Source organism: Thunnus albacares, chromosome 2 (genome assembly GCF_914725855.1).
Source record: "Thunnus albacares chromosome 2, fThuAlb1.1, whole genome shotgun sequence".
NCBI lineage: Eukaryota > Metazoa > Chordata > Actinopteri > Scombriformes > Scombridae > Thunnus > Thunnus albacares.
This window is the reverse complement of record NC_058107.1, coordinates 8222402-8247318: the sequence shown is the minus strand read 5'-3', so window position 1 is coordinate 8247318 and position 24917 is coordinate 8222402. Positions and strand designations below refer to the sequence as shown.

At 39.3% G+C, this 24917-nt stretch overlaps 3 protein-coding genes and 1 non-coding gene across 6 annotated transcripts; 1 reads left to right on the top strand and 3 right to left on the bottom strand.

Annotated features, from left to right (window-relative positions):
* Positions 1-1274: 1274 nt before the first annotated feature.
* Positions 1275-11664, bottom strand: LOC122991058 (nucleolysin TIA-1-like). Of its 3 annotated transcripts, none has more exons than XM_044364674.1 (12): positions 11413-11664; positions 10546-10642; positions 10175-10273; positions 8936-8990; positions 8530-8617; positions 8173-8248; positions 7887-7995; positions 7693-7788; positions 6773-6857; positions 6115-6253; positions 4251-4399; positions 1275-2669 (listed from the first exon to the last, which is right to left on the bottom strand). In XM_044364674.1, exons 1-12 carry the CDS (start codon positions 11439-11441, stop codon positions 2531-2533), a joined length of 1161 nt encoding a protein of 386 aa, XP_044220609.1. In that variant the 5' UTR covers positions 11442-11664; the 3' UTR covers positions 1275-2530. The 3 variants fall into 3 exon arrangements, with proteins under 3 accessions (XP_044220609.1, XP_044220600.1, XP_044220619.1); XM_044364665.1 differs by having other exon boundaries at positions 4251-4402; positions 11413-11663; XM_044364684.1 differs by lacking the exon at positions 11413-11664 and adding an exon at positions 10823-10911 and having other exon boundaries at positions 4251-4402.
* Positions 11665-12009: 345 nt separating this feature from the next.
* Positions 12010-12080, bottom strand: trnag-ccc. Its single transcript has one exon. It is a non-coding gene; the product is annotated as a tRNA-Gly (tRNA).
* Positions 12081-16837: 4757 nt separating this feature from the next.
* Positions 16838-21540, top strand: rchy1 (ring finger and CHY zinc finger domain containing 1). The gene is made up of 11 exons (XM_044364640.1): positions 16838-16962; positions 17060-17257; positions 18420-18539; positions 18640-18755; positions 19380-19458; positions 19580-19624; positions 19750-19808; positions 20157-20186; positions 20369-20489; positions 20670-20839; positions 21125-21540. The coding sequence occupies exons 1-11, from the start codon at positions 16855-16857 to the stop codon at positions 21183-21185; spliced, it is 1107 nt and encodes a 368-aa protein (XP_044220575.1). The 5' UTR covers positions 16838-16854; the 3' UTR covers positions 21186-21540.
* A 1177-nt stretch (positions 21541-22717) lies between these two features.
* Positions 22718-24360, bottom strand: LOC122991049. The gene is made up of 3 exons (XM_044364654.1): positions 24062-24360; positions 23772-23854; positions 22718-23672 (listed from the first exon to the last, which is right to left on the bottom strand). The coding sequence occupies exons 2-3, from the start codon at positions 23832-23834 to the stop codon at positions 23019-23021; spliced, it is 717 nt and encodes a 238-aa protein (XP_044220589.1). The 5' UTR covers positions 23835-23854; positions 24062-24360; the 3' UTR covers positions 22718-23018.
* Positions 24361-24917: the final 557 nt, after the last annotated feature.

The window sequence follows — 24917 nt, the reverse complement described above, 5'->3', positions numbered from 1 at the left end:
TAACATTCATTTTTTGTCACAATATACTGTCTTGAAGTTCCTCTTCATGCCATTTCTCACTTTCTCTTTTGTCAGTCATACTGTTCCTCTTTCCTCTGTTAAAGCTGGAGTAGGCAGTGTCCCCCGCCCCGCCTCTTCCATACACAACACAGCAGTGTCTACTACTGTGCACTCTCACTCACACACAACTTCCTCTCAAGGCACAACAACCTTTAGTAATCAGGAAACGGTAAACAGGACCGCCTCTTACTTGTTTGAACTACTCACAGACTACTGTTTCAGTACATTGATATCTTCTGGCAGCTGAGTTCAGTGAGTCTTTTGCTCCAGTGTTGTTGATAAGATTATGTGCTGTTCAGATTCACCTGTAATACAGGCAATACTCCAATGATCATTTTCATTCTGCTTTCTGTTGATATTCCATGTTTTTTCTCTCCCCTTCTGAAATTCATGCAGTCCCGTCACTTCCCATTGGTCGGTATCCTGGTGCTCACTGGTCTCCAAACTTTGTGTCATGCACAGTAAGTGCTCGGACAGGGCGCGTAGATGGACAGGTATGTAGCTCCACCTGCCCGAATAAACTGATTGGACGGACTTATTACAGGCCTGCGCCAGCCAGAGATACCAAACTTTTTTTCTTTTTATTATCAGAGCATTTGATTTATTGTTTGCTGTCAGGATGTACAGAGAATTTCAACAAATGTAACAAAAAATGCTTCTAAATACATCACCTACCCTAGCTTTAATGTTCTGCCACCAAATAAAAACTTTCCACCTCAGTCTGATAATATCTTTGTGTCTTTAACATATACAAAATCTTCCAGCCAACAATAAATAGGAAGGACAATATCTACACAATATGGCCCAGCTATAGGCCATATGCTTGAGGCTTTTCTTCATAACAAATATGTCTGTGCAGGTAACACTAGTAGTGAAACAGTTAATCAGCATGTAAAACATCCACAGATTTCTACACTTTGTAAATTATCTCTAATGTTGAAGTGCACATTGACAGAGTAAGAAGGCTACTCGTAAGATGAAAGCCGGTCTTATAAAATAAAGCCGCTACAGCTTGAGTAACAGTAAACAGGTCAGGTGGCTTCAGAACTTGTACAACCACAATCAACTTTCGAGATGGCTGCACGTGATGTACTTACCCTACCGCTCTCAAAAGTAAAAAATAAGTCTTACAATAAAATGTAGCTTTTGAGTAAAAACTCCATCGAGGCTCTGCAGAATAACCCATCCATAATAAAAATGAAAACCAACACATATTGTGGTTTATGTGCATTAGCATTTTAATTGGACAAAGCAAGAAAACATTGATTACAGTAGCAGAGTCATCAGTTCTCAGGGCTAACACCTTTCTAAACAAAAGGGTCTGAAAATGTCTGTAGGCACTGCCTAATTAAAAAGAGTATCTTGTCAGCTAAAAGAAACCAGCTCTATAAGGCAACAGTTACATTGTAGGCCTCCCCATTTCTCTGGCAAAAAGAGCAAGTGTAAAGGTTGAATCCACTCAGATGTTTGATATAAAATACTGGCGTTTCAATAGATATTTAAAAAACATCAGAAGTGTCAAACATGTTCACCCTTTAACATTTGAAGTGTGTTAAATTTTAAGTATGCACTGCATGGCAATGCTGTCTTATCCCTGCATGGAAGAATCATGTGTGTTGCACTGTGCCAGTGTCACATTAAATAGTGCCACTCTGCTACGTACAATGTTGGAGTTAACTGTTGAGTTATCAAAACAAAAAAGAAAGCAAGCACCCACAGTTAACAGTAGCATTTTACTTACATCGTTTCAAATGAATGAATGGTTATTTACACGTGGCGAAAAGATTTGCAGGTTGTCCGAAAGATATGAAGGAGAAATGGAATGCCAAAAAAAAAAAAAAAAAAAAGGAAACACTCTTGGTTGTCAAATTTGTCCCAGTACAAGAGAGGAAAAACTGTGCAATATTTATCTGCCCTTACAGAGAAACAGCAGTGGCAACAATCCCTGCAATTGATTTTAATCCAAGAGAGAATGAGAACAAATTAAACAGATTTCCATTCCTCAAATAATATCTAAGGTTCATAACTTAGCACGACTCAGACTTTAACAGTTTCTTTAAAAAAAATGACAAACCTCTCAGTGTCTTTCGGAGAGGAAAGATGTGAAAATGGAAGCAATTTGTAAAACCTGACAAAAAAAAAAAAATCCAAAAGTTTCTCCTTTACAGTTTTATACTCATTTACAGTTAACTTAAAAATGGTAAGAGCCCTGGTTCATGGCCAGTCTTGGCTACCACAAAGGGTGTAAATACCTGTGTGGGTCAAATCGCTCCTCCCTGGCTCCCGTTACCTCAACCCCCCCCAATGAAATCCCATTTACATCTCCTATAGACAACCTTCCCATTAGGTTCCACATCCCAGTAAAAGTCTTAGTCCTGCCACAAGTGGAGGCGGTGTTACACAGCCCCGCGGGGCACCTTACAGCCAATAAGAGGCTGATGGTTGACAAATCTCCCACCCTGCCCCCTTATCAGTGTGTGGGGTATCCTGCGGCTCCCATACCGGGCTGGTTGGCTAGCATACTCCCATTCAATCCCTGTGTAGGCTCCATAACCCCACCGTTACTGATGGCGCTCATGCCAGTCCACCCAGCACTGGCCGGTAAGTGACTGCAAAAAACAAGGTAAAGAGAGAGAGAGGGAGAGAGAGAGGGGGAGAGAGAGACAGACAGAGAGAGAGAGAGAGAGAGAGACAGAGAGAGAGGGAGAGGGAGAGAGAGACAGAAAGACAAAATGCCAGCAGGTTAGAAGAGACAAGGCGAAAGGGAGCCAAAGGGACGGTATATATTAGAGCTACTAGAATCTGGACAGGCTAGAATGAGAACAAGAAGGCAAGTTATCAGAAGTTGTGAGGGTAAGGCAGGCTGGGCAAAAATCAAGCTAGCAAAAAACAAGGGAAAAAAACAGAAAGTGGAGGGATCTCGGGAGGGGGCCAAAGGTAAGTGTAATTTGATTAAACATGGGTGGACAAGCAGACAAAGAGCATACAGGCTAAGCGCAGCAAGCTAAATATTCCTTTCTAACCCCACCCCCAACTGTAGCAAGCCTACAGAGATAAGCCGCACTGTAAAGAACAGAGTGGATTATCTTCACTTCTCTTCCAACATTTCTACATTTGGCCACAAAGTATAGCAAAGAAGTAACCTAATTCACATGATGTATGTTAAGGCCTTTATCATTCACGTAGTAAAAGAAAATTCTAAGTTCAGTGTGGAGATTGACAGCTTATACAGGTAAGTTTATCTTCAAATTTCAAGTCAAGAGAGGCCTGGCCTCTGTCTTAAGAATTGTGCATTTACTGTACATTTGACAATCAAACACACCATCACTGCTTTCAGTTACATCTACCTCACACCTTCAGCCTATTTATACAGCTGTTCACCAAGAATGTTAGACGGTCAACAACATATGGCCTTTCCTTTATTTTTCTTGGGTGCACAAAACGCCACTACACATAGGCTGTCTAAATAAAAACAAAATTGGATAACAACCTACAAATGATATTTAACATGTCCGACTGACATTCATATACAGATCAAATCTTCAGGTCCTTGTAAAAATAGATCATTGAAACCAAAATGAAAATAATGTAAAAAGCTATCACATGAATGTTGACATACAAAAACAACTTAAAGAACACAGTCCTTACACACAGTGGGACAAAAGGGAAATGCATTCTTCATCAACAAACTACCTCTGAGTGAGGACAGTGAGTGAGAAGCTGAGATCTGGGCTTTTAGACTTTATATGTAATAATTAATCTGCAAGTCCATTGAAATTCAAAAGTAAGCTTTTTGCTAGTTTAAGGCAGTTTTATAACAATTATTTTTGGAACGGCTGACAGTTTTGAACTATTATGAGCTAGAATTCATGTGACAAAAACAGATCAGAGATGCCATTTTGGAACAAAACCCTTCAATTATCAGAATGTGCTGTGCACACTGAAACATGATCAACAACAAAATTAAAGTTCAGATTGTTTGGTGTGTATGTGTGTGCTGTTTTTGCCCTCAATCTTCTCAAGATGAGCGAGGGGAAAAAGGGAGGTGGTGGGGTTGGGGGGAGGGAGGTCATGGCTCCCTCCTGTGGCCAGAGCTGGCTCTTGCTGCCCCGGTCTTGATGGGGGACTCTGGTGGTGCTGGAGTAGGAGGAGGCGGTGAAGGGGAGCCCTGTGCACACCGTGCTACTTACTTGAAGCCCTGCTGGTTCCAGGCCTGGCCATAGACGCCGTAGGTGGGGACCTGCCACCCATTCGGGACATACTGGCCGATTTGAGGCCCGTTGCCGTACCACTGGCCCCACTGGCCATAGGGCTGGGCTGCAGGGAAGCCCATCTTGTTCTGCTGTAGGGCAACAAAGAATGGTTTAAGTATGGTTTCAGGCATCAGATCAACCCACCAAAAATACATTGCTCACTAAAGGTTTCACTAGTGTCTGATTTTAATCATCAACTAATACACTGGTATTAATATTTCAGACAGAACACTGTACAGAATATTATTTTTTCAGTACCATTCAGGGTCAATCATAACTTTACCAGGAAATTTCATGACTGTGTTTTCCTGCTGAGAAGTTGCACAACTTCTACATGAATAACTGACTGGACAAACATCAGCCCACCACGTGATGCGATGATGTGTTTTTAAAAAAAACACCACTTCAGCCAGGACAAAAGTGTGTGTCATTGGGGGGAGCATAGCTATAAAACCACAATAGAAATAGAGAGAAGTTCTGAAGTTCTCTTAGAAGTTCTGTTGGTTGACTGTTTTTGTCATAAGACACAGAGTAAAATAAAAAATGACATGGTCTTGTTTATTTATTAGAGATGCACCGATTGCAATTTTCTTGGCCAATTCCAATTTCTGTTTTGTTTTTTTTTAGTCTGACCTGCCAATTCCCATTTTCTTTCTTTGTAAGAACTATGATTGACAGCATAAACAAACATTGTTCATATAAAACATTTTCTAACTACATGATGAACTTTTAAGTTCATTAAAGTCAACTCAAAGTAAAATACTGATAAAATATTTGTCAGTGGTGCAGATAAACCCTGGTGGGTACTTTCCCACCCTGTTTTTCACCCATAATGTTCAGTAATTTCCTAAACATTATGTCTTTTTAGTGTAATCAAAAAGCACAAGCAAGCAAATATCAAATCTCATGTCACTTTAATAGTGTTTGTAGCACTCAACAGGTGTACAGTTTTTTCCTCTCGGTTCTACTTATTTGGTCATCATATCTAGATTAATATTTAATTAAATTAATTAAATAATTAAAAAAAATTGAATTTTATTAGAAAAATGTCTACAGATTGAAACACACAGCAGGATTCATGTCAGTGTCAATTAAATAATTATGGGTCCTGAGCAGACCCAGGATGGTCCGGGTGTAGGCCATGTTCAGGCCGTCATCTGAGCTCTGCCTATTGGTGGTCTTGGTGACGGTGTGCGACATGTTGCCAGTAAATAAAATGGGTAAATTAATATTTAAACAAGTTAAAAACTACAGCAGACGTGCTATAAACGTTTCCAGTCGACGGCGAGTCTCTGCAGCAATTCATATCATTTAGTTTTAATGCGTGTGTGTGGCTGTAATGTTGGTCTGTGCCGCTGTGTGCATGACATGAACCATTGTGCAGCACATGTGTGAATTTGACCAGCAAAAAAAAAAAACAAAAAACAAAAATCGGATATATGAGACTGATCGGGGCCAGTCACCTAACATGGCTGATCAGCTGAAAACTGGCTGTTTTCAATAGGTGGCCAATTGATCGGTGCATCTCTCTTATTTATAAATCAAAATTGTTGTGTTGCCTTGATTGCACTTCAGTGTTTGTATCACAATTCCAACCACTGCGCTGTCTCTATAACGATCCCATTACATACAAGTATTCTCTTCCTTATTGATGTCCCATTAAAATAAACTGAACCATTTCTTGGTTTGCGTTTTAAATCTACTAGTGTTCAAGTTCTACAGACTGTAGTGTCAGATGTCATCTTATGTTTTCTTCAGTTTTATTTCTATATACAGCATTCACAGTACATGGTTTCCTTACCTGGGGCATTGGCATCTGCTGCATTGGGTTCATCATGTCCGGGGTCTCTTTACCCCAGTAGCATTTGACTATGTGGCCCTCTAATGCGGTGCCATTCACCGACACAATGGCATGGGCTGCTGACTCATGGGAGTTAAACCTGGACAAAAACAGAGACAGTAAGGAAATGCTGAACCTCATTCCATGTATATTTACTCTGCAATGGTGACCTGACCACTGCTGGAGATGTGTTCTATTAAAAAACTGTGAGAAGAGGAAGAATGGTCTTTTGATGTGTTACTTGTTCACTGAAGAAACATAGAGATCAATTTAAGTTGATACTTTCATAGGATAGAGGAAACTTTGCATTAACCTTTAAGATTATTCCTGCCACAAGAATACAAAGGAGACCAAAATCTTGCATGTGAATATAATCCATGCTGCTCGTATCACTTAAAACATTTGTTATCAGTGGTTCTCAATCCAGGTCCTCAGTGTCCAGAGTACTGTAGGTTTTCTCTCCTACCTTGCAGTGAACTACATTTCCCTGCACTCCAGGTGTCAGTCCTTGATTATATGGCTAAGTCACTGGCAACTACTCCAGCATACTTTGACCTTGCTTAAAAGAAAAAAAAAAAAAAAAGAATAAAAGGAACATAAATATGAAACTTCCATATACCTCACAAATGAATAGCCTTTGTCAGGGAAAACTCTGATTTCCATAATTTGTCCAAAAGGAGAGAAGGTCTGTCTCATCAGTTGCTCTGAAAATCAAACAGAAAGGGAACATCAGATATCATTTCTAGGTGGGCTGATGTGTCATGAAAAAAAAAAAAAACAAACACTTGCTGCACGAGAGACATTACATACTAACATCCTCTGGTACGGCTCTCTGTCAGTCGTATGTTTAAACCACAGGGCCACATCTCTAAGCAGAATAAACTAAATTAACATTTTTAATGACTTATAGATAATGCAGGCGTTACTTGATCTTTCCTTTAGAAACAATAACCCCCCTGAAAAGACCCTAATCCCAAATGAATTAATTCTGCTACCAAGTATTGATATAGCCTCCATTCCATAGACCTTCATTGTCATCCACAAACTATTTAAAAAAATGCCAAGAGCCAAACTATTGCATTGGGAAACATATTCCTTCATGTGATGAATATGAATATGGAGTACCTCTGTGTCAAGGACATCACTGAACATGCTCTTCTGTTTTTACACTGCTTTGTTAGTTTGACAAGCTGAAAGTAATGAAATAAATTGGTGGTGTTCATTTTAATGATGGTATATAAATTACCCAATCCAACAGTATGTGTTTTTAGTTGTTTTTGGACGTCATTTGAGTTATGTGGCACAGAGGTTTAACCTACGTTGATACAAACAATACTTGTTGGTACGATCAATTCACTCTTGGTTTTGGCCTCTTTGAGGGAATTTATGATTAATATATAATAACGACAGATTTATCCTTGAAAGTCGTGCTCTTTGGCTTATTTGCCATTTTATTTATCATAAGTCTTTGAGCTGTTTGCTGAATGTACTTAGCACTACTAGCGTCAGCATCATTAATAATGCCCATGGTATTCTGACCTGTCAGTCCTGTGCTGACTCCACCACAGTACACGGTGCAGTTACTGGGGCTGGACTGACTCACTACTTCATCAAAGGATAGGTGCTTGGAGTTATCTGCCGGGAAAAAAAGACAGACACAATACTACTGTTAACACATGAATCCAACATCCTGTGGAAGCAAGCAAATAATGTGCTTATTTGTGATAACGCACTTTCATAGGTGGTCTTTGGGGCGGGGGGCTTTCTTGTGGCCCAATTAGTTCGGATCTGTCTGCCCCCTAACCACTGACCACCCATCTGCTGAATAGCGTTCTCTGCATCCTGCAAACAAGAGAGAATCTGGTTATTCCATTGAGCTGCAGTCTAACACTGTTTGAATCTTTTTTTTTTCCAGGGTGCATGTTTAATGGAAATGAAAATCCCGCCATTAACATCAGTATTAATGTGATGTTGCACCAAGAACAATAATTTGGCAAGTCAGGTTTCTTGTCTACTTACCCATTTGTTGAAGAAAGACACAAAGCCATAGCCTTTAGATTTCCCTGTAGCCATATCTTTCACAACACGGGCATCTCTGTGGACAAACACCAATGGCATACCATCAGAAACAACATGAATGCATCACTTTAAGTTTCTCCATGAAATCTCTAATTGAAACCATAAATCCCATGTCCTGGAGCGATCCCTCTATGAATGTAACTTCCCAAGGTTTCTTCCATTGTTTTTTTTCTCAACAGGTTTTATCGGTATGACGCAGTACAGTGAATAATAATATTTCTCGTTACCACAGCCCAGCATCATTTTCTTCCATCTATCCTTGATTTAATCATGTTTGTCAATTAGCTTGATACTTACGATATCCTGCCAAATGGACCGAAGGCAGCTTTGACGTCTTCTGTAGTTATTTCTGGGCTGAGGTCTCCAACGAACACATGAAAGTGATCTGTTAAATAAAAATAAAAACAATTTAAAAACACATTTTAGACATGACATATGTTATAATACACACTACATTAAAAACTTTGATTTTTTCCAAGACTGTGAGTTTCTACTTGGATATGCAGATTTTTATCAGTTTGTTAATAGGGGAAGAACAAAAGGAGTGTCGACTTGGCAAAACCAGATTCCAGACATGCAATGTAAACAAACACCATGTTTTCCTGTAATGTGCAACGTTTCTGTACTAATAAATCAGATTTTTCCAGTGTAACAATGTGATACAGTATACAGTATATCCCCACTGAGAAACCCTTGTACTTACTACTTGTGTCTTTTTTTTGGCTGGTTGGCGTCGTGGCCCAGTTGACTTTGACTTCCTGCAGAGAGGGGCAGAGAAAGAACAGGCCAGGTGGGGTATGTTTACATCATTTACAATAAATCCTGGGACTAAAATCGTGTATGTTTTAAAGGCTGACTGAAAGGTACTGAAAAATGATCAAATCAACATTTAAGTAGACTTTAAATTTATTGTGCTATGGTGCCTTTTCCCTCACTTCTGTCCTGAGTTTGTCAATTAGCATAATATAAGCAAATATATCTTCTATTGAATTTAAAGATCTCAGTTACCTTACGATATTTTTACTTCTAGGTTCTAGGATATGCCTAAAATACATTCATCACCCTATGATCTGAAGATTATGTCTACAACAAATTGTTGTGGACAAAGGAATTACTTTGCAAAAACCAAAGAGAATACAGTAACCATGAAAGGGGCATGAATGAATCATTGCACCAGGAGGGTGCAATGTAAACTCTTCCAATAGTGTGTAGGCCAATAAAAACAAAGACATTTATTAGTGAATGTTCCAAAGATCCTGTCTGGTAGTTACCAACAACTCACACGTCACCTTAAACATGGTGGTTGTTGAGCAAAACACCACAGTCGTGGGCAGCTGTGTTTTTGTCTTAGCACTGAATCCAGACACTCGACTCATTATTACACCGTCCAGCACCACTTTAATATTCTTTTATAAGGCCCTGTGGTCTCTTAAATGTTGCAGATTAAGTTGTTAATGGTCTGCTCCACTGTTCTTGATAACCAGGCTTTATCAGCTCCTCTCAGACTTGTTGTTTTGCAACCTTTTCTTACATCTATCTTGAGGATTTTATTTACAGTAAAGCATTAGTCTGTTCAATGGACACCTGAATTATGTTCTTTTCATATACATCTTCTCAAAGCCCAAATCTCACATTGCTTAATACATTCAGGTCATTATCACAGCTTCCAATATTTCAAGATTAATATGTTTGGAAGGCAGCAATAGAATTGGTTTCAACAACAGAGCGATTACTTTTTGGTAGTAGTTGTGCTCAAGATATGGTTTGGACCCTGGTTACTTCAGCTGCCACTTGTTGGTTAGGATGCCCTATCTGATTATCTGATTACCAGAATGTGCATGTTAGCAGTCCACTTTTTTTTCTTTTGGAAAGGCACACAACCTATATTCCCCACACCCGAAGCCCACCCATCCCCACTCACCCTGTAGATACGATAGCTTACCTTACCCATTATTTTCCTTCCATTCATAGCTGCCAATGAGGCAGCAGCATGCCTGTGGTCATAGAACTCCACAAAGCAGTACGGATCATTTCCAGCTGTCTGTCAATGGGAAAACAAGACTGACATTAAGTCTACAGCACAGATATCAATTTACTCACTGCAGATGACAAAAGCCACCTACAGTAGTTTAGGAGTGTTAGGCCTGACATAACAGACTGGGAGAGGAAAAGCAAAAACGTATATCTGTAGATTGAGACCATCAAACGGATAATAAGCTGCACCACAAACCGTCAAGCCACTATTGACTGTTACTTCGTACAGTCAAAAGACTATATACCATGAGGTGGGGGGTGGGGGGGGGTGATACTCACATCAACTATCATTTTACAGCTCTTGCAGGGTCCTATCTGTGTGAAGACCTGCAGAATGAGGGGTTCTGTAACATCCCTGGACAGATTCCCCACATACCTGCAGACAAGGAGAGAGATGGGGGGAATTGAGTCTTTGTCAAACAGGAAGTAGCATGCAAACAAAGGCTAGTTAACAGGGCTAGCTACAACCCACAACAACCCATTGTATTAAACACAAAAACAACACCATTAGTGGACTAAATACTAATGTGGATAATGTTCATTTCACACACGCAACTGGACTGGGGTCACCCCCTTCGTGGAGTAGTCCCGGGCCGTCTCTCTGAGCGTTGACGTGGCTTGTCTGCCAGCTAGCTAAAGATAACGCTAGCCGGTACAAACGGGCCTCATGCTAAGTGAGCTGGCTGCTGACGGTGCTTTATAAAATTACATCCCATCCGCGGTGCTATAATTAAGGACTGTTCAATGATATTAAAACACGATTGTTTTTCCGAGTATAGCTATCACCCCAGCGTAAATGTATGAGCATTTTAGAACAAGTGGCTGATTAGCATCGGAAGCTAACGAACGCTAGCATTAGCGAGCCATTCAGTTTCATTTTCAGACTAGTTACCGTCTATTTATACGGATAAAACACACAACTTCACGTCCATATCAAAGCATGCTGTGTAGTTTTGCTGCATTTTGAAATGTCGCTAGTGTCGACATGAAAATATAATGTAGAATACAGTGGCCATGTGTGTCTATATTACAAGGTTTTATAGTTTTTTAACTGAAACAACAACGTGGAAACATTTCGGACGCGCTGCAGTTAGACGGAGCCCTTTCGCACTCCAGGACATACACGGGGACCCCGCTGCTACTCACAAGGTTCTGGGTTGATCGTCCTCCATCATCAAGGTTTTAGTGGTCGCGTCCTGAGAGGTCCTTAATTCAATGACATACAAATGGTTTGTGGCTGAGCTCGAACGACGGCGAACGTAAAGGTTATATCTACTATTACAGGATAAATCTGTGGCCGACTCTGCGCTCACACACACCGCAGACAGCCTCAGTCTGATGCAAACAATAGGAAGTTGAAGATGGCGGAGGAGCGGCGTCAGCAGCGTCAACCTGCGCGCTGAAATGAAGCCAAAAATCAAGCGCTCTTTCTCCCACTCACACAGAGATGTGCCTCCACATCTGTGTATGCATAATCTGAAAACACACCGACTCACTGGAAGCTTTGTATAATGGTGCAGAAAATTTCTCATTAACCTTATCGTGATTGTAGCTCAATCAGGCAACGTTAGAGGAAATAACAGCTGCACACATCTGGGAAGCGCAGCTAGAGATACTAGATTATATCACACAGCGCGGTTATTTAGAAATTCAGAGTCATTTGCTACAGTTTCCCCAACTATGAGATGCTACATTGTGACATTTTACTAGTTTTTCTTTAAATGTAACCGAGTAAAAAACACGTGCGCCGCCCGGGAATCGAACCCGGGTCGCAAGAATGGGAATCTTGCATGATACCACTACACCAGCGGCGCCCATTCTAAGGGAAGTGGGAAGATGGGTTATCAAGTTTCACCACATCCCGACAACACCGGGAATACGACAGTAGAAATAGCAAAACAAAGAGAAGAAAATAGAAAAGACAATATTTGGAATGCTGTGCACCAAAAGGTCACCGAGTCCATTTGGTGCACATGTTAAATACAGAGCAATAAATGATGATACTGTTATAAAGCTTGACAATTCGAGTTTCATCTGAATGTGTAACATATTTGTTTTTTTAATGCTTTGTTTATTAGGATTTTAATAAAATTTGATGCAAAAGTACAACAAGTTCAGGGTCACATTCTGTGTACAGAGACAGATATAATGGCAGAAAAAACACACACAAAACAGTAAAAAAAAAGATGACAATATACAATAAAGAATAAAAAAATAAATGATACCCCAAGAAAAGAAAAGTACAAAATCAAAATAAACAACAACAACAACAACAAAAGACAAGTAGGGTGAATTCAGCTATATTGGGACACTTGTAATTCTACTCAGTACTTAAATCCATCAATGTATCAATTCATCAATGTCATCAACCAATCATCAATTTCTTTTTTGAAACGGTGCATTCATCTAGTCTATTCATCAACCCGGCCATTAATTCATTTACATATTTTGAAACATATTCATATCTGTTCATCAACTCATTAATTTGTCAAAAATCATCAAAACATTAAGAAACACACAACAGTGTATTCATCAATGTCATCAACATTGATCAGCATTGATCATCAGCAAAAAAAAGTTTACATGACATGTAAACTTTTTTTTGCAGTCCAATGGACGACATCCATGGAGAACATCCACTCCTCAGTAGTCAGGCTTGGAGAAAACAGAGACCTGTCAACGCAAGTTGGGTCCAGAGGGTAGATCCCACTGTCCCTAAACCCTGCCTGGGCTTCCCAAGCTGTTGCTGCACTTTTCCATGCTTTTGAAAACACTCTAAGAAACAAAGGCTTCTACAGCTTCTGCCCATCATTCACCCTGGTGAAGATACAGGCATCCAGGTTCTGGTTGTACTTTAGACTCCTGAAAAAGGCCCTGTCTGCTGGCTGTAGAATGTGGGTGGGGTGTGCAGGGAAGCAAATTAAATGTGCATTATGGTTTCTCATTAGTTCCAAGGGTTCCAAATTAAACACATGGGGGCTGTGCCCATCCAGGAGAAGAACATGTGGGAAGGGGTCATATTTTATTTTAGTAGGAAACACATCTGCATTGATCCACCTGGTCTCCGTTGCTTTGACCAGCATGTTGTCGGGAGCCCCATAGCACCACTCGTGAGTGGGCCGTATTCCCCCACCCTGTTGAGACCTGCAAGTAGGGTGGTGGTCTCTTCTGTCTCATTCGTGTTGACCTCAAAGCAGGAAGATCCCACTGGTGACACCACTCTCACACACACAAAATGATCCTGCAACCCTGTCTCGTCACAGTTCCACAAATGGCTCAGTACATCTTGGATGCCACGCTCAGAGATGATATCCTCATAGGACCTGAACCACTGCCCCATAACAGTTGGATTGAAGAAGCAGCCCAGGATGTGGAGAGGGCTTCTGGCTTCCTCATGTCGAGACTTGGGTGTCTCTGCATGAATCCCTGCTAGTCTCTGCATGAATCCCTGCTAGTCCCTTGCTCCCAGAGAAGCATTTCAGGCCATTGACTTTTGCTAATTGAAATGCTAGCTTCTGAACTTCCATCTTCCTCATCAGAAATCTTCACTTTGCTAGACTTGCAATGAACTCAGCCAGGTTGGCCTCATCCTGTGCTGAGATGATGGTCTTCCTTCCTGCCACATGTTTGTGTCCCTGTATGAGACTTTTCACTCATCTTTGGAGGGTGGACTTGGGAATACTCCATGACCTGGCCAGAAAATGTAGGGGTCTGCTACCTGCCTTCGCCATTTGTCTATATTCATCAATAGCTCCCTTCATTTTGTCCTCATTCCACTTGTTGTACCTCTTCTTCCCTACAATTTCTCCATGTTTTTACACTCCCCCTTGCACTCTCACCCTTGATCTGGCTGCCTGTTTCCTGGCTGCCGTTCTATTCTGCAATAGGCCTTAAATTCATCATGGATAGGGGTTAAACCATGGATTGAACAAAGTGATCAATAGTTCTGTAGGCTACACCTGCATCAGCAGGCACAAACATTGCTGCTTGATATGACTAAATTCCTTGTAACGCCACTACTTGCACACTAAACATATGAAACAACATTTGGATTAAACTTTTGTTCATATTCTTTACACCTTTATATTAAAATCAAGCTGAAACACATGTCATCTCTCATACCTCTTGTGTTTCGGGGTCAACTTGACTGGTCATGTGCTTCTACAGCAAGGTCTCAGCACCAATTGCTTTGACTTACACTTTTCAGGGCAGAAGTACAATGCTGTTTTCTTACAGTGTCCCAATTTACCTGTAGTTCCACTATACCTGAATTCACCCAAGGCGATATCATATGAGACGCATGAAAATCAGGAGGAATGAAGTATGGTGGTTTTTAAATTGAGTGGGTAGGACTTTGGGACTATGGGACAGCGGGCAGTTGAATCTTCTTCTTTCTTCTTCTTTAATGTGATTCAGGAAGGGATTCTATGTTTTATAAAATGTCTTTAAAGAGCTTCTCAAGGAATACTTTATTTTATCTAATTTCAAAACATGAAACATTTGTATTTAAAATTACTGTTGCATACAGAGAAAGAGGAATGGATTTGTGCCACTGTTGTATCTGATATTCTGTCATATTATCCTGCTTGTCATAGCCAGTTTATTTTTATTTTAATATATAATGATATATATATAATGAAAGTAAGATTTTTTGCAAATGCTTTTAGCAAATGTTGAAGGAGGTACTATATTGAGCTAAAGATAAGCTATATTGAACCAATTCAATTAAAAAGGGATTTTATTAGCATGGGAAACAGATGTTTACACTGCCAGAGCAAGTGTGAAATAAAAACAAGAAAAAATGTACATAAACAGAAGAACTGTGATTTTGCTGTTAGAAATTTATATATACATTTATATATAAAGATAACTTAAATAGAAAAATACAGATATGCATAAGCGTGAACTATATAAACACTGCAACAATTTTTTATTTTTTATTTTTAATGGATGTATTTAAAGATATTTGGCCTGTATGTATGTACAGTAAGTACAGAGATCTATGTACAGAGATCAACACAGTGCAAATGGTCAGTGCAGGAATACACAGCTGATTGACAGTCTTCATGGTAGTTTTATTCCATTTGATGCCCTTTTCTGGTCACAACAGCTCACAAATCTTGCTTCTATTTGCACATTGCTGTATTTCGCCCACAGATATGGAAACTTTTTTTTTTTTAGCTATGTTTTCAAAGTCTTTTTGGGTGGTTGTAATCTGTCTGTAGTTTATGTCTCTAATGTCTTGGTACAGTTGGCAGGCAGGTGGCTAAAAAGTGCAGTTGAGTTTCCACCTCCTGCTGTGTGCAGTGGGTGCACAGTCTGTCTGCTCTGGGGAGCCATGTCTGCCTGTGGCGGCCTCTTTCCATGGCGAGGATATGCTCACTGAGACTGTCTGGGTTCCCACGGGTCCTTGAAATTCTTGAAAGTAGACATAAATAGACATGGGTCACTGAAAGTACTTGAATTTATATATTTTGTGCAAGAATAGAAAAATGTTTTGCTGTGTTCTCATTGGAGTTCTCATAAAAAGTCCTTGAATTGGATGTTTAAGAAGATATTGGAACCCTGTCTGTACATGGTCAAGAATTTCCTTAGTTTAGTAGGATCAGTCACAGTGGTCAGGTAATCTGCCACTGACTATTCTCTGTTTAGGGCCAAATAGCATTCCAGCTTGCTTTGGTTTTTGGTTGATTATTTCCAATGTGTCAAATATTTTTCTTTTTGTTTTCTTATAATTTGATTTACTTTAATGGGGTTTTTGTTTGGGGGCTCTGCTTATGTTATGAACAGAGTCCCAGAACCAGCTGACTGAGGGGGCTTCTCTCAAGGGTTAGTAGGTGAGGGCTTTGTTATGGAGTGTGTCAGAGTCACTTTCTTTCAGGCCATTTTAAAATTGAAATGCTCTCTTTTGAGTTTTAATAATTAGTGGGTATCATCCTAATTCTGCTCTGCATGTATTGTTTGGAGTTTTCCATTGGACGCAATTATTTATATCCCCAAAATGAGGAGCACAGCAATAAGCCTCAACTCTGACAGAACAACAAGACAAGAAGATGTACACGATTGAGTTGTACGCCACTTGGATGACTTTAGAGTGGGTTGAACAAGCCAAACCCAACATAGCTCTGATCTGTAGTGACTCAGCATCTTCTGAACAGCCTAAAGCTCGATACATCCAGTAATCGCCAAGACCTACAGTTTGAAATAATGGAAATACACTCATGAGTAATTAAACAAGGCGCTGTGGTTCAGTTGGGTTCCTGTGCACATGGGCATTATGGGTAATAACAGAGTGGACAAACTAGCCAAACAAGCTGTAAAAAAAAAAAAAAAAAGAAAAGAAAGAAAGCATAGACACCCCAATTAAACTGTCAAAATCAGAGGGAAAGGGTATTGCATGGAAGAAAGAAAAACAAAGAGTGGCAACAGCATAAGAGGAAGAGAACTACATGCAATACAAAACAGAGTGGGTATTGAGAGAAATAAGGGAGGAGAGTAACGCAACACCAAGGATGCAGGCTGCCGTTAAAACCCAAAGAAGAAGAAGAAGACGAGAAGTAGACAGGAAGGAAGGCTGAACACGTATTAATGCACTGTGTCAAATATAATGAAGAAAGAGTTATGTTACAACAAAGGGTGAGAGAGGCTAAACAAGGATGGGATTTGGAGGGGATACTAGGAACAAGTGGTTATAAGGTGAGGGAAGTTCAGAGAGGAGCAGTAGAACTCTTAGTAATTGGATTGATTAACAGAATATAGTTTTGTTTCTTTTTGTTGTTGTTGTTTTGAGTAGGCTATTGTAAACTGGATCCCGTTCTACATACGCCGGTACAGTCGGTGGCGGTATGCACCTATAAATTGGTATTGCAATCCGCCAATAAACGCAAGGAAGAAGAAGACGGAGACGACGAAGAAGAAGAAGAACGGGAGGAAGGAAAAAATGGCTTCACCTGCCGGTTGTGAACACTACACGCGCAGCTGCTTATTGAAAGTGAGTTAACTTTGTAAACGTAATTTTTATTTGCCTTACTAATACACGGAGGTATGTAAGTACTGAATATGTCGCACTTTAAGTAGCTATTACGCTATAATACAGCTATGAGAACGTCTCACAGCTAACGTTACTTAACCCAGCTAACGCTAGTAAGTATCTGCAGCAATACTGTTATACACAGTCAGTTTCATATATGTCTTATATATAAGGTGCTATATAAATAAATTTGCCATGCCTTGTCTATGTATCTTACGTGATAACTTAGCGGCGTGACGAGCTCATGGTATATCATATGAGCTCATCTTTCTGTTGATTGAGGTTCATCATCGACGTGTCAGTCATACATGCCGGATCTGTCTTAATGCTGCATTAGTGGACTGAAACGTTCATTTTACTGTTCTGTAAACCTCGACGTTTGCTAAAGCAAGGAATTTGCAACTTAGTAATGAAGCTCCCTTAAATGACAGGTTCACGGTTTTTCAAGTCTGTCTTAAAACAACAGTCAGGATGCCAAATGAACATTGAAACAGGTTTTTCTTGATGTAATCATTCTTCCTGTTCATACTGGTTATTAGATCCCTTCATAATGCACTTACAATGTAAGTTATGGGGGACAAAATCCACAGTCCTCCTCCTGTGCAGTAATGTATTTAAAACTTTATCTGAAGCTAATATGAAGCTTAATTTATTGAAATGAGTCAAATCAAGTAGATATCTTTCAACATTATAGTCTTTTTAGTGCCAAAGTCTCTCTTTTTGTTACTATACTTCCACCACAGCTGAACAGGGAAACACTGTCCGAGGAAACACAAAGAGAGAATTTGATGCTAAAAAGACTGTAAATGTGGCAGATATCCACTTGATATGACTAACTCAGATTGCTGAAGCTTCAAATCACCTTTTAAATGCATTTTTGCACAAAATGACTGTGTGGACACACTGTGGATTTTTGCCCCCATCACTTACATTGAAAACACATTTGAAGGGGATTTTTAATAGTCAGTATGAACAGGAGGAATGATTACAGTGAGGAAAACCTCTCTTACTGTTCGTATGGACACCTGACTGTTGTTTTAAGATTCTTACCATAACCTGTGATGTAAGTTTAACCACCCACCTCCAAGTGTCCTGTGTAATCACATGTTTCTGTGTGCTGCAGGCACCTTGTTGTGGTAAACTGTACGTGTGTCGGCTGTGCCATGATGCAGAGGAGAACCACCAGATGGATCGATTCAAAGTCAGAGAGGTGCAGTGCTCTTCGTGTGAGACAGTACAACAGGTAACTCTAGAGGAGCCACTGTGCATTGTTTTTGTGCGTGTCTTGTTAACCGATAATGAGGAAAAAGAAACTGTTCTAATGTTGGCTCTCACTCTTCTAGGCACAGCAGACTTGCCAAGAGTGCCACATGCAGTTTGGGGAGTATTACTGTGATATTTGCCACTTGTTTGACAAGGATAAGAAACAGTATCACTGTCAACCCTGTGGAATATGCAGGTGAGTAAGAACAACGTTTACATATTTTAGATACCTCTTAAATAAACAAACGTCTGTTTAATTACTATATGACCTTAGTACATAAGATACTAACAATGATAAAGATATTTTAAATTTACTTTAAAAATGTCATTTACTTGCAACAGTGAGCAAAATTTAAGTATCAAAGACTAAAGTAGATGTATGTGTTGTTTTTAAGGTCTCAATATTATTTTTTAGCATTTTTATACTACATGTATGTTTATACGTCAGTGCCAGTGCCAATGCAAAAAAACTGGGGAACAATTTTACAATGTACTGTATCTGTGATATTCCACCGATGACTTTTTATTTTAATTTTGTAATAGTGAAATGGTATCAAAAGTCCCTTTTGATGTCTTCACAATTGTCATATTCCTCCTCATTTCTCTTTTATCATTTAAATACTTAGATACGAAAAAAAAATGATGTTCATGAGTGTTTTTTTTGTTTGTTTGTTTTGGTTTTTTTTTTTGCTTCAGTGCATCAAACTCACTCACATGAGTATTGGTGTGTTGTCCTCCTAACATACTGTAATTTTATATTTTAATCATGCATGAGTTGTTTGTCATCTGTATCTGTAACCCTCCATCCTGACCCTTACAGGATTGGGCCCAGGGAGAAGTATTTCCACTGTGAGAAGTGCAATCTGTGTTTAGCGCAGGATCTGCGGGGAAACCACAAGGTGATCATTAACTCATAGCTGTTTCTCACTCACCCAAATCATATGTATCATTTTATGATGAGCGAATATCAGTATCATCACTGCTTCTGTTTAACTTTTTTTTTTTTTTTCTATCTTTCAGTGTGTTGAAAATGTTTCAAGGCAGAACTGCCCAGTGTGTATGGAGGTAATGAAAGATATAAAATGCATGGTATATGGATATAAAAAAGGCATGGGATGGAGGGGGATGTTGGACTTTAAAGTTATTATTTACTGTCTTTCAAATTTGACATGATTTTTTTGTAATTACAGGACATTCACACTTCTAGAATTGGAGCACATGTTCTTCCATGCGGCCATCTTCTACATAAGTATGACTCATTATTGTCTACACACCATCAATGTGTGGTTGGGGAATTTAATTGGGCTTATTTTGCTACTGTGCAAGATTTGTATCTATCCCAACTTTAATTATACTTATTGTAATTATACTAAAAACAGATTGATTACTCGGTATCCTGTGTAAAATTGGTTATTAGAACCATGAAGAGAGGACAGTTGAAAAGATTCTTGATAGAGGCAAATACATCAACGTGATGTTTTTAAGCCCTACATGATTGTTACATATTTTACTAGTTTACCTTTTGTTAGTTATCATTGTTCAAGCACTGTTACGGCATAAAGGTACCAATGATTCTGTTTGTTCACATTTTCTGCAGGACCTGCTTTGATGACATGATCAGAACTGGGTATGTCCAATGAGTTTTTTTTGCTTGGTAATTGTTTAGTCGAGTAAAAGAAAGTCTTGTTCTAGGACAGTGTTTTTGATTTTTGTTTGACATAAAGATTTCATTCATTGTTGAAACAATTCAGTCCTGCATAGATGAGTCCCTCCACTGAATGTACTGTACTGTCTCCTTATTTGTTGTAGTGCGTATCGCTGCCCTCTTTGTATGCATTCTGCCTGGCAGATGGAGGACCACTGGGATGAGATAGACAAAGAGATCGCCCAGTCACCGATGCCCACTGAATACCAGGGTGCTACTGTCAAAGTAAGACCTCAGTAATGCAACAAAATTCACAAGTAATTAAGAATAATTTAAAAAGTAAGGTTTAACCAGTGATCGAGTAGTACAGTTAATTAAAAATTGACCTCAATGACTGTTATGAGTAATTGTCCCATTAGTTGTCTTTATTTGTAATCCATTACTTTTTTTTTTGCCTGGTTATAGATTATATGTAATGACTGCCAAGCTCACTGCACAGTGCCTTTCCATGTCCTGGGGATGAAGTGCAGTGGCTGCGGCTCCTACAACACAGCACAGAATGGAGGACTCATCCAACCGCCTCCACAACAGCAGACAGAGCTGGACAATGAGAATGAGGCAGAAACAGACACGGAGTCAGAGCAGCAAGAGCAACCTGCCACATAATAATAAATAATACATTTAATTTGTACCACACTTTTCATTCATAGTGAAACTCAAAGTGCTACAGTATTAATAACATAGAACACACAACATACAACATTACCAGTACATGACGTTGACATCTATTATTTTAGATATTTGGCTGGTGCACTTAGTTGTAGTAGGGTACACTGACTGTAACAGTATGAGCCAGTATTCCTAGATTGTACACGTTACAAAAAATCAATCTATTTTCTGTACCTGCTTGTACTCTACAGGGCTGGAGGGGGCTGGAGCCTCTCGCAGCATCCACTGGGCGAGATGCAGAGTACATCATAGACATGTTGTCACTCTATCACAGGACTTAACACTCATACACCTACAGGCAATTTAGAGTTATGTCTATCTGACATGCATGTCTTGGGGTTGTGGGAAGACCCCCTGCAGATGCTGGGAGAACTTGCAGACTCCACACTTTATGCCCCGGCCAAGTGTCTGATTCAAACCCAGGACAGTTTTTCTGAGGAGTGACAGTCTAACCACTGAGCTTCCTCGTGCCACCATGATGAAGAAATGAGCAGGGTAACTACTTCAGCTGCTGGTGTTTTGAGGCTGTGACTACTTTCTGTTGAGTTCAGGGGGTCGTGCCATATGTCCTACTTAAAAGTTCTCAATAAAAGATTGTGTGAATAAAGGTGTCTACTTATACTTTATCTACCTTTGACACAGCATCAGTTTTGAAAAAATGTGTAGGACACAAATGAAAATTAAGACCTCAGCCAAAAGAGAAGACCATGTTAACAATGCAGAAAGTCTGTACATGAACTGTCAATGACATCCTAGAGGCACAAGGCAGTGTTTTGGTGATAACTGCAGAAACAGAACTGTACATTGAAATAAATACAGTAATAAGTAAATAATACAGAAAATGTTTCTTAAAGACCAAGTGAACAGGTCAGTAGGAAATGTAGGATAAGTAAAAGTGGGAGGCACACATGGAGTAATTGAAAGAAAACAACAACAAAAATTCACATGGCATTTGTGTAAAAACAAACTGCAAAAGGTGCAGATGTTGCTAGTCCACATGTGAACTATCCTCAGTACATTTACACCACTAGCACCATTGTTTCAAAAAATTAAACATAGCATTTTTCTCACTTTGATTTCTCATATTTTAAGTTGATAATCTTTGATCAGAAATGTATGCTACAAGTGATGACATTTGTAAAATTTCTGTCTCATTTTATGTCAAGTTTGTGTCTAAAGGCACAAGTAATTATCTAAATGGAAACAAAAGGGCCCCTCCCTCAAAATTCAAAGCACAAGATCAGACCTTGCAGGTCTTTAAATTTTTGTCTTTTAAGCCTGTCACATTATGACAAGCTGAGAAATATTCAAAATAATTATTTTTCACTGAGAAGTCAAATAATCCTGTTATGTACAGTATATGAATGCACCTGTAATTTATATGGTGGAAAAGCTGCTGACTGGGCCGTTGACCAGCTTATCTTCTAAAGCCAGTTAAGGAGATGACAGTTTGGTCTAATATTTTGCATTGGGAATGTGTTCTTAGCCTATTTTAACAAACTGATTTAACATTATAACATTAACTATAACTGCTACACAAGAACCACATTGAGTATTACCTCCTCATTTAGTCCTAAAATTATACAGTTACAACATGCTGTACCTACCGTAGTTTCTGTTGAGCTGCTGTAACAAATGCTTAAAAAGCTCCAGAATCGTGTTTTTTTTACATCTTTGTTACCGTACTCGCAGGTGTAATGTTTGGCTACTTTTACAATGGTGGCAATAAAAAACATAATTTTACTAAACAATTTTGTATTATCTTGTCTTGTGAACTATTCAGTTCATTCAATCCTCATTCATGATTTGAAGATATGAATGTTTAATCACATTTTCATTTTCAACTGCTAATATGAATACATTTGAAGTGTTGTTAGTTAAGGTGTCAATTCATTTGATACATTAGTGCAAAATCAAACTAATAAGCACCTTAAGAGGACTAAGTATTCCAACATTAGACCAAAATTGAAATGATTCCCAACCACTAAGAATGTGTGAAAACAAAAGAATAAAACACTAAAATCGTGTAAAAGATATTAGTGGATAACATTTGTTTAATTTCTGTTCAGTTTTTTGCTATTAGGGTCAAATGCTATCTCCTCTAGGTGGATCTAACTCAGGGGTCGGGAACTGGCAATTGAAACAAACAGGAACACTGGTCAAGTCTTGGGTGGTTCCGATGGGGATTGGCATGGGAGGGGCTGGAGAGGATGGTGGACGTGTTGGTTTGATGTGTGGAGGAAAGGGTGGAGTGGCTCCCTGGGGGATTCTTTGGTATGTGGTGGAGGTGACTTGTGGTTGATTTGTGCCACCAATATCTATAACAGTGTCAGTTTCTGCAAGGCCTGGGTGTAGTGAGCCCTCAGTGTCTTCAACACATACAGTGTCAGCGTTAACTGCATGCATATCCTGAGCAATGTCTACACACAGGGCGGTGTGTGAAGGGTCATCTGGCATGAGCTGTAAAGCGTCAATGTCAGTGGAGGTTTGTGGGTCTTCAGGGTCTGGCAGGGCTGAAGTATCGAGCATGGTTGGAGAAGGTTCTGAGTCTGCAGAGGGGAGTAGAGCAGGGGTATCCATTGGGTCGGTCTCCTCCATAGAATTAGACATATCTGTCTCTTTCAATGCTGGCTGCAGGGGTTCCTGTGAAGGTTTAGCATGAGTCACAGTCTCCTCTGATGAACTGGACTCACTGGACTCCGATAGCATGGATGAATCCTCACTCTCATTTAGACAGACCTAGTGTTGTAACAGGGAATGTTATAAGCATTGAAACAAGTCCTCTTAGTCTGCTTTACAATTGGAATAAGTTAGTTGCAGAACAGTAGAGCTACTTACTGGTTTAGACATTGTTACAGTCACCATGAGGACAGCACAAAGTGTAGCCCTTAGAATAGCCATTGCTGTCTTTCCTGTATTTGCTGAAACAAATAAATTATAAACACCATATTGGTTAATTGAAATTGTTTTTTATACTAGAATGAAGCATCAGTTCATTAAACATATGTACATCTTACATTATAAGTTTGTCATGAAAACTAAATACACTGTTAAGCACTACTGAAGATAGTAGAATATTCAAGCTATATTATTTTTAAATGATACAGTATTCCAGCTTTAAAACTTACTGTAATAGTTTGAGTATCCACTTCTTCCTCCACACCATAGAGATCTGCCAGACTAATTCTGAAACGTCTCAACTCCGACAAAAGCTGCAGAGAAGCCGAGCTAGACATCTTCTTATATGGCTTTTGATCTGTGTGGGTAGAATATGGCAGTAATTCATCATCCGGTTTATGTTCATAGCAATACAATATAAAATAGACACTCAAGCTGTGAATCACTAACAATTAAAACTTAACCCCAGACACAGTAAAATTAGAGAGTGCTAAAACAATAAAACAATAAGAGAATAAGCAAACCAGAAGTTCCTATTCATAAACAACATAAACATGTTTTTTGTGGTTTTGATGTAAACAATAGGAAGAATGTGGTTGAGACACTAAATCACAACTCCTTGGTCATGTCTTAGCATGCATCACTGCACTGGCAACAAAGAGAGCTGCCCTACAGGGAAAAAAACAATTTAGATTTTTCTTCAATATATTTAAATCTGCCACAGTATCCACTAATGCCATTGTTTCATTTCCAGCAGTTAAATATGACATATGTGCTGAGTTCATACATTTTGTACTTAAAAATGTAATGATTTGCTTCCACTAAAACATACTGTCCTGAATACACACCAGTTACATGTCCCATATCCACATTTACTCTCATAGTTTACAATGACAGCAACAGTCAATTCACCATTTTTACTGTACAAATCAAAAATGTGAGAACCAAAGCAGCGGTGGAATAAATACTCAGATTTTCTGTTTAATATTTAACTTATTATTCAAGTAAAAGTACTAATTCTGTTAGTCCTGCATTAAAACTTTTACTTAAGTAAAAGCACAGTATAACCAGCAAAATGTGCTTAAA